Genomic DNA, 12,950 nt, shown 5'->3' on the forward strand with positions numbered 1-12,950 from the left:
ATACCAAGAAAATAATTCATTAGGCCCAAATCAATCTTCTTAAATTCTTTCATTTAAAATCTTTAATTATGGAGAGATTATTACTTGTAAAAATCAAATCTATATACATGCATACAAATATGATATCTCCATTAGAATTAAATTTTATATAGAGAACATATTTGGATATTTAGAAAAAATATTTTAACTAAAATAAACATCTACATGAGAATTCTATGATCTTGAGGCTTATTTAAGCCCATAAAAAGTTTTTTTAAATTAATATACCTTGTTTTTTTTTTCATGGATAATAAAACCAAGGGATTATTAACATCTTTTGTTCAAGAAATCTATTAAGAAATACTGATTTGATAATCATTTATAATTTTTTTAATTTTATTTAAGCTACTAGATAAATAAGTAATCTTATTGTCTCTAATTAAGTTATTAGGGTAAATATTTCTTTATAATCAATCTTATACTATTATTTGTATCCTTTTATAACCAATCAGGTCATGAATTTCTCCATCTCCTCTTGTGAATTTTTTATATTTTGAAGATTCATTTAATATCGATCATTTGGTGGTCTTCTTAAAATATAATGAGATTTTATATATCATTTTTTCTTACTTTAAATGTTAATAGATCATATCCTTCAATAAAATAAAATAAAATAAGCTCATCATTATTAGTATTAATCTTTTGAGTCACATAATATAACTCATGAATCGTTCTTGTCCTTTTTAGAACGACTTCTTAAATCATATGACATAATCGATCTATGTGATGATTCAGGCAAATACTCTTTTATGCTTATTTGTATTATATCATTCTCTTATGAAATTATAGCTTTTGATCATCACCTTTTTCAGTTCCAAATCTGTTATTCATCGAATTTAATATCTTTTGATATTATAACTTTGTTTGTGATAGGATCGTAGAGTTTGTAACTACTATTCTTAACATAACATGATTCATTTCTAACCGTTATTCTTAAGCTTTGTGATATTTTCTTTTGGTATCTTGACAAATGTAATACTTAAAAAAATTTAAATAATCGACTCTTGATTTCGCAAGCTTCGTACTTTTTCTAATATAACATTATCAATTCACCTTATTGGAAATCTATTACATAAGGTTGGAAATCTATTACATAAGGAAGAATAAGTATATGGTAAAATATTTTTTTGTTTCAATAAAGAAAACTCACTGCAACTTCAAAACTCTATACATTTCATCCTTTCATAATCTAATAGATGAGGTTTATATAATCCCTATATATACATTCTATTCATTATATTTAATATAAATATATTTTCTTCTTTCAAAAATCAATAATCAATTTGATCTATTCTTTTATAGAACTTTTAATATATTTTACCTCTTGATATAATATTATTCATAATATCAGAATTAACAAGTTTAATTCTATTTTTTTTCTTATTCATTGTTATTTGTTTTTTTAATTTGAGGTAAAAAGTTACTGATTGTTCTCAATAAAAGCTTTTAATCATTCATTGATGTGACTCGAACTGTCCTTTCACAATGAAGATCTTCTAAGTGTGTTTCATTTTTTTGTTATCACAAGCAAATCATGACAAAACAAAGCAAAACTAGAGAGAGAAAAGTTTCATCAGCAGTGAACAAACACTGCAGAACCTATTGACAAGGCAATCATTTATGCCTCTTGCCCATAAGATTAAGCTAAAATCACTGACCATAACAATGCCGACTCCTTGTTGTTACTACTTGTACTCGTTGATGAATGAGCTAATGGCTTCTGCAACTCCAAAGGTCATCTCTGGGTCGAAGCAATGACACCAACTTGTTCTGCTAATGACTTCTCATCCTCACCATTCCAGACTCCATGACCAGTGGATATCCAAGAACCTCCACCAGCAGCACTGCTGGTTGCTTGATGATGGGGTCCTAAGATATCAAGTTGTTGCCTCCCACCAAAGATGCCGGAGTAGCCGGCAGAGCTTGTGAAGCTGCGCATGGTTGATAGCTGTGGAGAAGGGTTTGCCAGGTAAGGGTTCAGGTACGATAATGGCGAGGAAGATAAGGAATTAGCTGATGCTGCTGTTGTGGAAGCCATGGCAGTCGCGCCGACCGGTAGGGGATGGTTGTGTGTCCCTTCGTAGGTCGTCACAAGTATCGACATGTCCTCCAGGCATCGCTGCACCTGCTCGATACAAAGTAAAGTGAGCTACCACTGTGAGGTTGTGGAAATCCTCATCATCTTCTCTGAGGTAATCAGCATTAAGACTGGATTTAGTTCTGCTACCTGCTTCCTCACCGGGCATCCCGGCGCGACGGTGCATCGATAGTAAGCTCTGGGGCATGGATTCCCCTTCGCCACCTTCTGCCCATACTTCCTCCATTGGCATCCATCATTCATCTATAGGAATTACCACGAGTGCATGAGCATAAATGAGTGCATGTCATGCAAAAGCCTTGGCTGTCAAATGGGACTTACGGTAGGCCCTTGGCATCTTGCTCTGACTGAAACCCTAGTTTTTCTGGTGGCTGGATTGATGCTTTGACTTGTGATGGTGGTCAATTCGCCGGCGGCCCAGCTTTTCAGACCCTTCCCTTTCTCCTCTCTTGCGTCGTCTCTTTGATGTGGATCAACATGGGTATGGAGACTCAAAGACAAGCACAGCTCCTCGTCATCTGCCAAGCCACTGCCTCGATCAGCTACCTTAGCCTGCTTGATCTCACCAGAGCTCTGTCTTCCAAGCGAAAGGAAAACCTGATGCTCCTGAGTGTATCAGATCACAGAAGGGTTGAATCATCCATTTTTAGATGAACGGAAGAAGACTTTGGTGACAGAAAGATTACTTTTGGTTGGTCCTCTTGCTGGATGTCTGCAAATTTTATCTGTAGATCATAATAATCCTTCATGGTGCGATCGATGGCCTCTTCAAGCATCCTGTTCTCTTCTTTCATGCGTTCCATCTCGGCTTGTAACACGCACAACTGCAACATCTTCGCAAGTCAAAATCCTAACACTCGCAACAAAAAGGATGAACACAAACAAAAAGTAGGAGTTACAACCTCATCTTTGATCACATCTTCTGCCGTGGTCTTCTCATAACTTTGTTCCTTTTCCTCCGTTTGGATCTCCTCTTGATGTTTATTTGCTTCCTTGTCTTCATTGGAAATGGCTACTTCACCTTCTTCTTTTTCTTCCTCCTCTTCTTCTCGATCACCACCATCTTCAGCTTCTTCTAGTGCTCTAACCTCATCATCTGCAGTCTCCAAGGCGAGATCGATGTGCGTTATCCTCTCCCTCTTCGACGACATTATCCTCTTGTAGTTGATGCCGCACGGCACCCTCTCTTTCTCTAACTGATGCTACCGAGGCAACCGAGTCAATGTTCACAGCGTATCGCAGGGTTAGAAGAAGGAAGCTAGAAAGTCTCTCTCACACGCTGCCTAACTTTCTATGCAGCTAAACAATGGTGGATCCAACTGACAAGGATCGATGCACAGCCTGAGTCAAGCGGAAATATCTTTTAAGCCTCTCCGGCTTTGGTGCGAGCTACGGTCAACGCCAAGGAATTTTGAGGACTGAAGCCCTTGTCATCACCTCAAGCGAAGACAAACCATGGCTTCAGCAGCCCACCATGAGAATCTCTCACCATGATCTCATGACATGCACTCTGTGCCACTTCGATTTGGTGCATGGCAGAGCATAATGCAGATCCGAAGCAATTATGACTCTTTATATTGACTATAAAACCAGGCATTAATTATCCCCTCACTTGGCGACATAAATTTAGACCATGTATTGTAATGGACAAAATGCTCCACTCTTTTATATCTTAAATATAAATAAAATATACGTCAGAAATATAAATTATATTGCTCCACTCTTTTCTAGAACTTGCATATTACAAGAGCCCTAAAATAAAGTAGGTTGACTAAATAGATAGATCTTGACATCTTTAATTTCTCTCATAACAATAAGAAAAAGAGAAATGTACATTATCTAAAACCATGAAATATAAATATAACTTCAATGATATTATTTTTAGTGGATAAAATACGTTACAGACCAGAGGTTCACCAACTCCCAACTGTGGTCAACTCTTGCAAGATTCAAGAACAGTAGCTCAGCTGTCTCTAGGAGGCACTGAAATGAGATTTTTAGTAGAATAATTTGGTATCTCCTCGGCGATACTGTGGTGTAATCCCAAGACAGATTGCTTCTGAGATCAGCCTGGAGATGGTGACCAAGAAGACCACCTCCATTCTCTTCCCATTGCCTCTCACCACCATTAAACTCAACCAGAAGAGTACTATATGAATCTCCAGGGCGACCTACGACATGTAGAGTACATAAAGTATTCTTGGGAGTTGCTCCTTGGAGCCATAAAATTATACTATATGGAGTTTCTTCTTGAAGTCATAACATTATAAAAGAAGCCAACAGTGTACTCTATACTATATTTTTTCTGAGTAGTAGATTGGATTGTCCAACAGCTGCCAGTTGATAGGCTACAACACGAAACCTTCGCATTCCAAATGAAGTCTTGTTGTCTTTTGTTTAATGGTTTCTTCTTGAAGGTACACTTGCTTAGGGAATGCTAAGGAAGTAAATTATCTTTCAGATCTTATTACAGGCCCATTTCTACTTTATTACTTGTGGTTGGATTAAGATCATTTGAGCAGTATTATGATTCATCTTCATCTTCATTTAATATATTTTAAAAGATATCAATTAATTTAATTAGTAAAGACTTTTCATCACTTACTCTTAAAAAAATTTCATACAATATTTTTTAAAAATTATTTATGTGAGATAAAAAAAAAACTAAGATGATAATACCATATTGATTTGATATATGATAATCTTTACCAAATTGACTTAAATTTATTGTTAATGGATTTCTAAGATGGTATCAGATGGACAAAATTTTATCTGAATGAATAAAAAAAAAAGATTAAGTCAATCAAGCTATAATATGAAGGATATATACAAATAAGTGAATTGTACCTTAGCGTCGAAAAAGATATTGAGTATGACAAAGTTTAATACCCTTAAGAGTGAGATAAAAAGTGATATTAACCATCGGTTAAAAGATTATAAGACTAATTTGGAACAATTAGTTTAGTAGGGTATATATATATATATATATATATATATTAGAGGAGTAAATGGAACAATCAATGTATAAGGATATGTACCTAATTTAGTACCAACATAATTTAATGTTCAACCTATGAGTTTATTCCACCCAAAAATATTGGAACTTACGGTATTGTTAATGAAAGCATAACATAATTTATATGGACATCGAGATTTAAATAGTGATAATTTGTTACTTCAATTTTCTACTTTGATTTATGTAAGATATTTGATGCATCTTCATTTGCATAGCAAACACTCAGTTTCCTCCAATTGTCATAAAAACATTAACCAAAACATTCTTAGACAATCTAATTTTCTTTTTGCACTGAGTTCAAATCTCAATATAAATTGTCACTTCATTTCACTTTTCCTGCATATCACACTGCTCTCGATTTTATTCTGTTTGATAGCTCTCAAACTTATCCTCTGATTTGGATCAATTCGCTTTAGTTATTCCCACAGATCAAAAGGAAAGTTGTTCTTTACACTGCTTAAGCATCTCTGTCTCAGTTAAATGTGCCTTTCGTGGCAATGGTAAGGAAAGTGAGATGTGGGAAAAAGGTGTTGCCACCCCCATGCTTTGTGCAAGCAAAGATTGCCACCATTTCATGTCGATCTCATACTTCAAGTTGACATTCTACATTTATCAGATGTGATTGCTTGGGCTATGCTTTCAGATGGTGACAAATTATATTATCCATGAAAGAAACAATTTGCTTTTCATAAATCAATGAAATGTATTATTTGTTTTTTCTTTTCGTTCGCGAATAATTTTTTGTACAAAGGGTAAGTAGTGAAGACGGATCTTATTTCATAATAATATATAGTGATTTCAATAAAATCTTTACTGATTAAACTACTTATCATTTTTTTTGTGAATAATTAGGTGTAAATTACATACATAATAAAATAAGGAGGAATCGTTTAATGCGAGATAGAAGGAAGAATAATTATTATTAGTGGTATAATGAGAGGTAGAAAATATATAAAAAAACCATAAATAATTGAGACATTACAAACTTATTATTTCTATTATATGTTATTTACTACTTTTGTTTTAGCAAAAATGCAATGCTGTTTTGAATTATGCATGAGGAAAAATTAGAATTTGAATGTGTTTAACTTATAATGTCATCAATTAATAATAACAAATATTGATTTCATAGAATTATTATATAGATCAAAATTGGAATAATCAAACACCAATATAATATTATGAATTCATTAACTGTGAAAGTAAAAAAAAAAATCAATCTTACTCCTAATAAAAAATCAACCAAAAAAAAAAAGAATTTTAACTATGTTTGCTATGTGTGGTTTACAAACAAAGACCATGAGAGAGTGAGAGACAGCCAATCAGTCTGTCTCTCATTCTGCCGGTAAGAGCTGAAACGGAGGGCTGCCTCTCTCTCTCGATGAGCCACCGGAGATGGAGGAAGTCGTCGACGGAGCACGGCAGCGCGAGGGGTCCCGAGGAGGGGAAGCCATACGTGTCGCGAGCCGAGTCGAGAAGCCCGGTGAAGAGGGGATGGTAGAGGTAAGAGATGGGGATGACAAACCGCCGGAATCCACCCGCTTCGACTTCCGTCCCTACTGTCACAGTCAGCCATCCCTTCTTCACCTTCCTTCTCTTCTTCTCCTCCTTCTCTTGCATCCCTTCTCGTGGTTTGCTAGGTCTTGACAAAGGAGGAGGAGAGCTCTCAAGAGTTGAAATGTTAAGAAGGCTTAACCATGGAGGGCAAAGCTTTATAGCTTTATAGGAGGAGAGGGCCGAGGAAGGAGAGGTGAAAGTGTTGGACGTTCCAATATGTGAGGCCACGTCTTTTCCCACTGAGCTCCTCTCCTCTCGTCTGCGTTCCCTCACCTTTTACAACAGTATATAATATAAAATTTGTCATTATTTTCACCAAATTATCATATTTACCAATTTCCTAAGAGTTTAATTTTTTGGTAGAAGGTGCAATGGATCGGATCGATATGATAATTATTTTTGGATGATATGTAAAGAAAATATTTTTTCATTAAAGCACTATATATTTTCATTTTAAGCTGATTGAAATGTTAGAATTTCTTCGAATCTCTTTTGTTTCAAAAAATAAAAATAAAATTGACTTTGATCATCATCTAATATGAGTATTTTCTATTCTCGAGACAAGTTTTTTCTCATATCGTATAAACTTCTTTTCGTCTTCAAAACACAATCATAAAACAAGTTGTATTGTATCATCTTCCTCACATTAGAGGTGGTGGGGGTGGTGATCGAAATTGACCATATCACTAACCTAATCCTCCTCCTACAACTCCGATTCTTCTATATATATATATATTGGATTAATCGTATCAACTAGATCAATTTACAAAAAGGATAATGCACATGGATAAACCATTGTTTACAAAGGTCCTCGTAATGGGGACTGGTTATGATAAGGCTGCTCACTTTTGGTCAATTAAACCCATAAGATCAACTCAGATATGGAAGTTGGATGATTTCAATGGAAGTGCTTTTGAAAATGATAAGCATGCATCTATTCGAAGAAAGGTACAAAATCAATTTGGCACTACAAACAGGTGTTGCAATTGCATGCTTTATTTGAAATATTAACTCGATCGTGCATGGTGCAATTCTGACTCAGCTTCATCACTATGTGCTAAACTTAGTTTAATATGACATCAAATGGACATGAGGAGATTACATGCTATGCTATGCTATGTGTTAAAGTGTGTGCAATCGACAAGTAATATGCTTGCATTGAGATACTGCTATCCATTATAACTTTTTTATGCCTATGTACTTAGACTCTCATATTTTTATAGGGCATCATATCATCAAGTATTCATATCGAAAGTGAGAGAACAAATAGGGTGATTGTTAGTGTTACTATGAGTAGGTTTGACATCTCTTTAAACAATTCCCTCAAGATAGGTTACATACTCGGTACGATTATTGTGACATTTGAATCACTGAGATAGGTGAAAAAGATTTCAAACTTCAGATCCTATTTGAAATAATAATAAAAAAAATATCGAAGAAATATTGCACTTTACGTGTCGAGTGACAATTGACCAAAGATAATGATGATATCAATGAAAGACCAAACGCGTATCTTAAACAATATGATTCGTGACAATTTTGATCTTTACTTAGATCTGTATCTCATCAGGTGCAGCTTAACATTGAAGTGGTGCTTCCCCACCTAAACTCTTCGATTGACTTGGATGCTTCGGTCAGAGGTTTGTAGTGCTTATAGGAAGGTTGATTAGTCTTGCAAAGATAATTACTGGTCTAACTTCCAAGCTTGCATATCATCGTCCCATTTCCATCTTATCTTCTTCTTCTTCTTCTCCTTCTTCTTCTGCTTCTGCAACATAAAACTAGTGATCGTGTCTGCTGTGAAAAGTTTCTTTACATTGTATCTTTGAACTCTTTGTTTACAGGAAATAATGTGTTTGTTTGTTTGTATTGTATTGTCTGTCACTGATTATTCACAATGTCATTAAAATATGATAGGTCAAATGTATCTGTAAAGTTCACTTGAATAGATAAGATCCCTATATCTTTGCTATGTGTTCATCATGTCTGGTCATCTTTTGCCATGTCTCATGTCACCGGATGGCCAATCCAATGTGACTTGTTTGGAGAAGATGGGGTGGGTCATATATATCACTCGAGAGTTACGTGATGCCAAAGAATACCTCATGGTTGATTCATTCAGCATTAGATAGAGATGGACTTAATCTACAAAGTTAGTGAGGTGGGGGCTCCACCAAATTCTTGAGATATGAAGTCTCTCAAATTTCTTTAGCAAATGGTTTGATTCTTGGACAGTGATTAGCAGTGCGGTAATTAATCTCGTCGTCTATAAATATTTTGATGGGTCTGAAACATAACATACTACATATGATATGATGTATCCATCGAAGATATAAATATCAAAATATTTTATGTGTTCTAATTGTATAAGATTACTCCTATGCATGCATGATGCATCCATTCAAAACATAAATATCAAAATGTTTAATATGTCTTATTCGGACAAAATATCTTCCTCCTACATGAGAAATATGTCCATCGAAGACAAACAATAAGCAAGATCTATGCACCTAAATATTCACTGTATATTTGATGCATCCTAATAGAAAAGATATCACCACATATGATGTATCTGCCAAGGACATAAGAATTAAAACATATGATATTTCTTCTTAGCTAAGCGAGAAATGATGCCATATATGTATGTGTCCAATGCATTAGTATTTCAAATGTTCAATATATCTTAACCAGAGAAAATGTCTTAACCAAATTAGGCATCCCCTATGTTTGATACACCCATCAGATATGAATGTATCTTTGATCATTTTTACTGCATACAACAATCTTCAAGTGCCTAAGATGAGATTATATATTGTTGTTTATGACTCAACATGTGTAACCCAACCAGTTCAAAAATAATGATGTGCCAATTATGTGTGTTATATCACCATAATTTCTAAAGAGAATATTTTTTCATACATTATTTAACTTCTTTAATTCATGATGGTTATATCACCATGAATGCTATGAAAATGATTTTTTTGAGTACATTATAATTTTAAACTCTCGAAACTTATTCAAATGTCTCAAATATTTTTTGTTTGATTTATTAACTTAAGTATCGAAGGTCTTCTTGAACATATTCATAAATTTTTTTTGAGTTTGGATCATTATTAGACGAGTTTCATCCCTTGTTAGGTTTTGCTTTTCGATCACACTTCACTTCAAACGAATTTCTTGAGTTAATTCAATCGTGTTGAATCGATGATCATAATTCACGTCAGCGTGTTGTTTTTATTTGTTAGAAATCTAAAAAAAATTTATACAGAGAGAATATGCATGTGCATTATTATGTAAAAGAATATTAATGTTGGTCGTGAAAAATTAATTTCATAATAGTCAACTAATCAAAATTACCATCTTATTAAGAATATAAATGGAATTGTCATATAATTAGTAATCATGTGCATGCATCATACAATCAGCATACATACACTATATATATATATATATATATATATATATATATATATATAGAGAGAGAGAGAGAGAGAGAGAGAGAGAGACCTATTAACAATTAACAGTCTGTTTATAGCCCATTTTTTGGGTTCGAAGGCAGTAGAAAGACAAGGGTGCGACTTGTGAAGACTTGGAGAGGTCCCGAAGTGGGGAATCGTCGAGATGAGTGGGGGCGGGGTGGTGATCCTGCGGCTCGCCGTGGTGCCGCTTCTCCTGTGGCCTCTGCTGTTGGCGCCGGGGGCAGCCGCTGTGTGGCTGAACCTGCCCGCCTCGGGCACCAAGTGCGTGTCGGAGGAGATACAACCCAACGTGGTGGTGCTCGCTAACTACGCCGTCGCCTCCGACGGCGACGACATCGCCCGCCAAACCATCGCCGCAAAGGTGCGCCTACGCTCGCCCCCAGACCCTTCAATTTTAGATCTTTTCTTAATCTCTGTGACCGGCCCTTACTTTTGGTTCTTGATCGGAAACATGATCGACCGATGAAGTTTAATCCTTCGATCTCATGTTCGCGTCAAGATTTTATGCCCTCTTTTATTATTTTGTTGATCTGTTAAAGCTGCAAGCCATTGGTAATTATGGAATGGATGGGTGGAATTGCATATCTGCTTATGATTGAGGGGGGTAAAGTTTGGCAAGTTTCCAGTAGAAGGAAATGTTGTTCTTATGCTATGTATTGATGCTTGGGTATAAGGAGAAAGATTATTGTAGCAGCAATCCTTTCCGAGCAGTTGCAGATGGTAAAAGTGCTGAATGATGGTTTGAATTAGATCAAAAGAGCAAGAAAAGCATTCAACCCATGTTTGCCAGTGCATTCCTCCTTTCATACAGATGGCAGAGGTGTCCCTGTTTAGGGCTTAATTATCAATGAGCACGCCTAAACTTGAATATACATGAAAAGCGCCAATATCTGTGTAGAAAGAATCATTCAGTGATGGGGAGGCAAGATCAAAATCACCACAATCCTACCGCCATGGCACAATTTCTGAGGAAATCAACAAGCAAGAGCATTGATCATCTTGTGCCACCAAAGAATGTATCCAGAGATGACATCGAGCCATTAATGGATCATGATAATGTTCCTTTCTTCATTTGATCATCAACTGATGACCTTATTATCTCCTTTATTGACTTTTCTATCTTCCCCTGCTTTTCTTATAAGTCTAGGAAACCCGATGAACCCCATACAATCCCATGAAAGAATCTACAACAAACTGAAAATTTTAGCCTTCTGGAATCTTGTTGTGTGACCTCAGGCTATCAGTTAATTTTCTCATTTTCTGAGCATTCCAATGGCTTGTCAAGTATCAAATGTATCTTCATCTTATCAGCGACCAGTGAGACACCTGCACCTCAGAGTTTAATGTGGTTAAAGCTTGATTTGACCAGAAGAAGGTGACATGAGTTGGGGCTCAGTTTAGCTGTGACTCCCACTTATATCGTGATATAGCAAAGAAGGTGACATAAAAGAAATGAATAAATGATTAAGCTCCTATCTTCGGTCACAAGAAGTTAAGTGGTATTCAAACTCATGAAAAATGATGTCTTAATATTCTTTTTACTAGGACCAATAACATCACTAGATCCCACCTCTTTTGCAGGTCTGAACTCATCAACCCCCATTGATGTACCTAAATTACATAAACAGGATGTTTGAGATTAAGGGAGGCATATATGGAATTTCTAGGATTGATTATTGCTATATTGATTGTATGTTATGTATTTGTTCCTTATGTTTCTTAGGTTGAACTGCTCTTTTGCAGGTTACATCTCCATATGGGAACACACTTCACAACCAAGAGCATGTTTCAGCAGGTCAATTTGCGTTCACAACTACTGAGGCTGGCAGCTACGTGGCATGTTTCTGGATAGATAGCAGCAACAGTGATGTAGGTTTAAGTGTTAGCCTTGACTGGAAGATAGGAATTGCAGCAAAGGACTGGGATTCGGTTGCCAAAAAGGATAAGATTGAGGTGAGCATTGACAACTTAAAACAGTCTCATCCTTCCTAACGTTGGATGTCCAGTTCCAATTTGAGATGCATTCCTCTTGTGACAATTATGATATGAGTTCTCTAACTTTAGGGCGTAGAGCTGGAGCTGACAAAACTAGAAGCAGAAGTGCAAGCAATTCATGTGAACCTGCTTTATCTCAAGTCCAGGTAGTTCAAAAGGAGGTGGTTTGTTGTTAAAACATTCCATGCAGCCGTGTGATAACCTTCAATCTGATCCCAGGTTAATTTTCAATTATGTTCTTCTGCTTTCAGGGAAGCACTGATGAGGGAAGTGAGCGAGAGGACCAATGCAAGGGTTGCATTGTTTAGTATTCTGTCCCTTGGTGTCTCCATAATAGTCTCCATCTTGCAGTCGTGGCACCTGAAGAGTTATTTTCGGAAGAAGAAACTCATCTAGGTTATCTTTGATGATGTACTCTGTTGTGCAATTCTTTTTAAGAAATTGAAAAGACTTCAATGGATGTTCTCTATTTTGGTTCATGGACTTTTTTTTTTTGCAGAATATTGACATCATTGATTTGTTAATTCTAACAATATGAAATTATGGTGCCTAAATGGTAAAAATGGCATCCATGAGCTCAATTGAACTTGAGATTTCTACAATTGGTTTAATCTTTCTTTTTCTCACAGCAACTTGAGGTGTTATGCAATCTTAAGACATTGTACCTATATATTGCTTCATAGTATGATGAAGCAGATTTTGGTTCATCAAAACTAGTTTTGCAAATTCATGTGCCGAAAGTATAATGGTTTCGTCGGTATACAAT

At 35.7% G+C, this 12,950-nt stretch overlaps 2 protein-coding genes across 2 annotated transcripts; one reads left to right on the forward strand and one right to left on the reverse strand.

Moving 5' to 3' along the window:
• Window positions 1-1,512: 1,512 nt before the first annotated feature.
• On the reverse strand, window positions 1,513-3,380 carry LOC135632719 (probable WRKY transcription factor 9). Its single transcript, XM_065141431.1, has 5 exons — window positions 3,040-3,380; window positions 2,824-2,961; window positions 2,459-2,743; window positions 2,267-2,380; window positions 1,513-2,164 (listed from the first exon to the last, which is right to left on the reverse strand). Exons 1-5 carry the CDS (start codon window positions 3,286-3,288, stop codon window positions 1,775-1,777), a joined length of 1,176 nt encoding a protein of 391 aa, XP_064997503.1. The 5' UTR covers window positions 3,289-3,380; the 3' UTR covers window positions 1,513-1,774.
• Window positions 3,381-10,235: 6,855 nt separating this feature from the next.
• LOC135633224 (transmembrane emp24 domain-containing protein p24delta3-like) lies at window positions 10,236-12,663 on the forward strand. Its single transcript, XM_065142438.1, has 4 exons — window positions 10,236-10,550; window positions 11,933-12,142; window positions 12,254-12,330; window positions 12,436-12,663. The coding sequence occupies exons 1-4, from the start codon at window positions 10,332-10,334 to the stop codon at window positions 12,578-12,580; spliced, it is 651 nt and encodes a 216-aa protein (XP_064998510.1). The 5' UTR covers window positions 10,236-10,331; the 3' UTR covers window positions 12,581-12,663.
• Window positions 12,664-12,950: the final 287 nt, after the last annotated feature.

The sequence above is a fragment of the Musa acuminata genome, chromosome BXJ3-3, assembly GCF_036884655.1.
Source record: "Musa acuminata AAA Group cultivar baxijiao chromosome BXJ3-3, Cavendish_Baxijiao_AAA, whole genome shotgun sequence".
NCBI classification, from domain to species: domain Eukaryota; kingdom Viridiplantae; phylum Streptophyta; class Magnoliopsida; order Zingiberales; family Musaceae; genus Musa; species Musa acuminata.

What these genes read in the sequence shown, in the direction of transcription:
- LOC135632719 (XM_065141431.1), bottom strand. Translation starts at nt 3,288, where the DNA reads ATGTCGTCGAAGAGGGAGAGGATAACGCACATCGATCTCGCCTTGGAG. An exon ending in AAGATGTGATCAAAGATGAG is followed by an intron (nt 2,962 to 3,039) that starts GTTGTAACTCCT and finishes AAGATGTTGCAG; the next exon opens with TTGTGCGTGTTACAAGCCGA. An exon ending in GATGCCCGGTGAGGAAGCAG is followed by an intron (nt 2,165 to 2,266) that starts GTAGCAGAACTA and finishes TGTATCGAGCAG; the next exon opens with GTGCAGCGATGCCTGGAGGA.
- LOC135633224 (XM_065142438.1), top strand. Translation starts at nt 10,332, where the DNA reads ATGAGTGGGGGCGGGGTGGTGATCCTGCGGCTCGCCGTGGTGCCGCTT. An exon ending in GCCAAACCATCGCCGCAAAG is followed by an intron (nt 10,551 to 11,932) that starts GTGCGCCTACGC and finishes GCTCTTTTGCAG; the next exon opens with GTTACATCTCCATATGGGAA. An exon ending in CTGCTTTATCTCAAGTCCAG is followed by an intron (nt 12,331 to 12,435) that starts GTAGTTCAAAAG and finishes TTCTGCTTTCAG; the next exon opens with GGAAGCACTGATGAGGGAAG.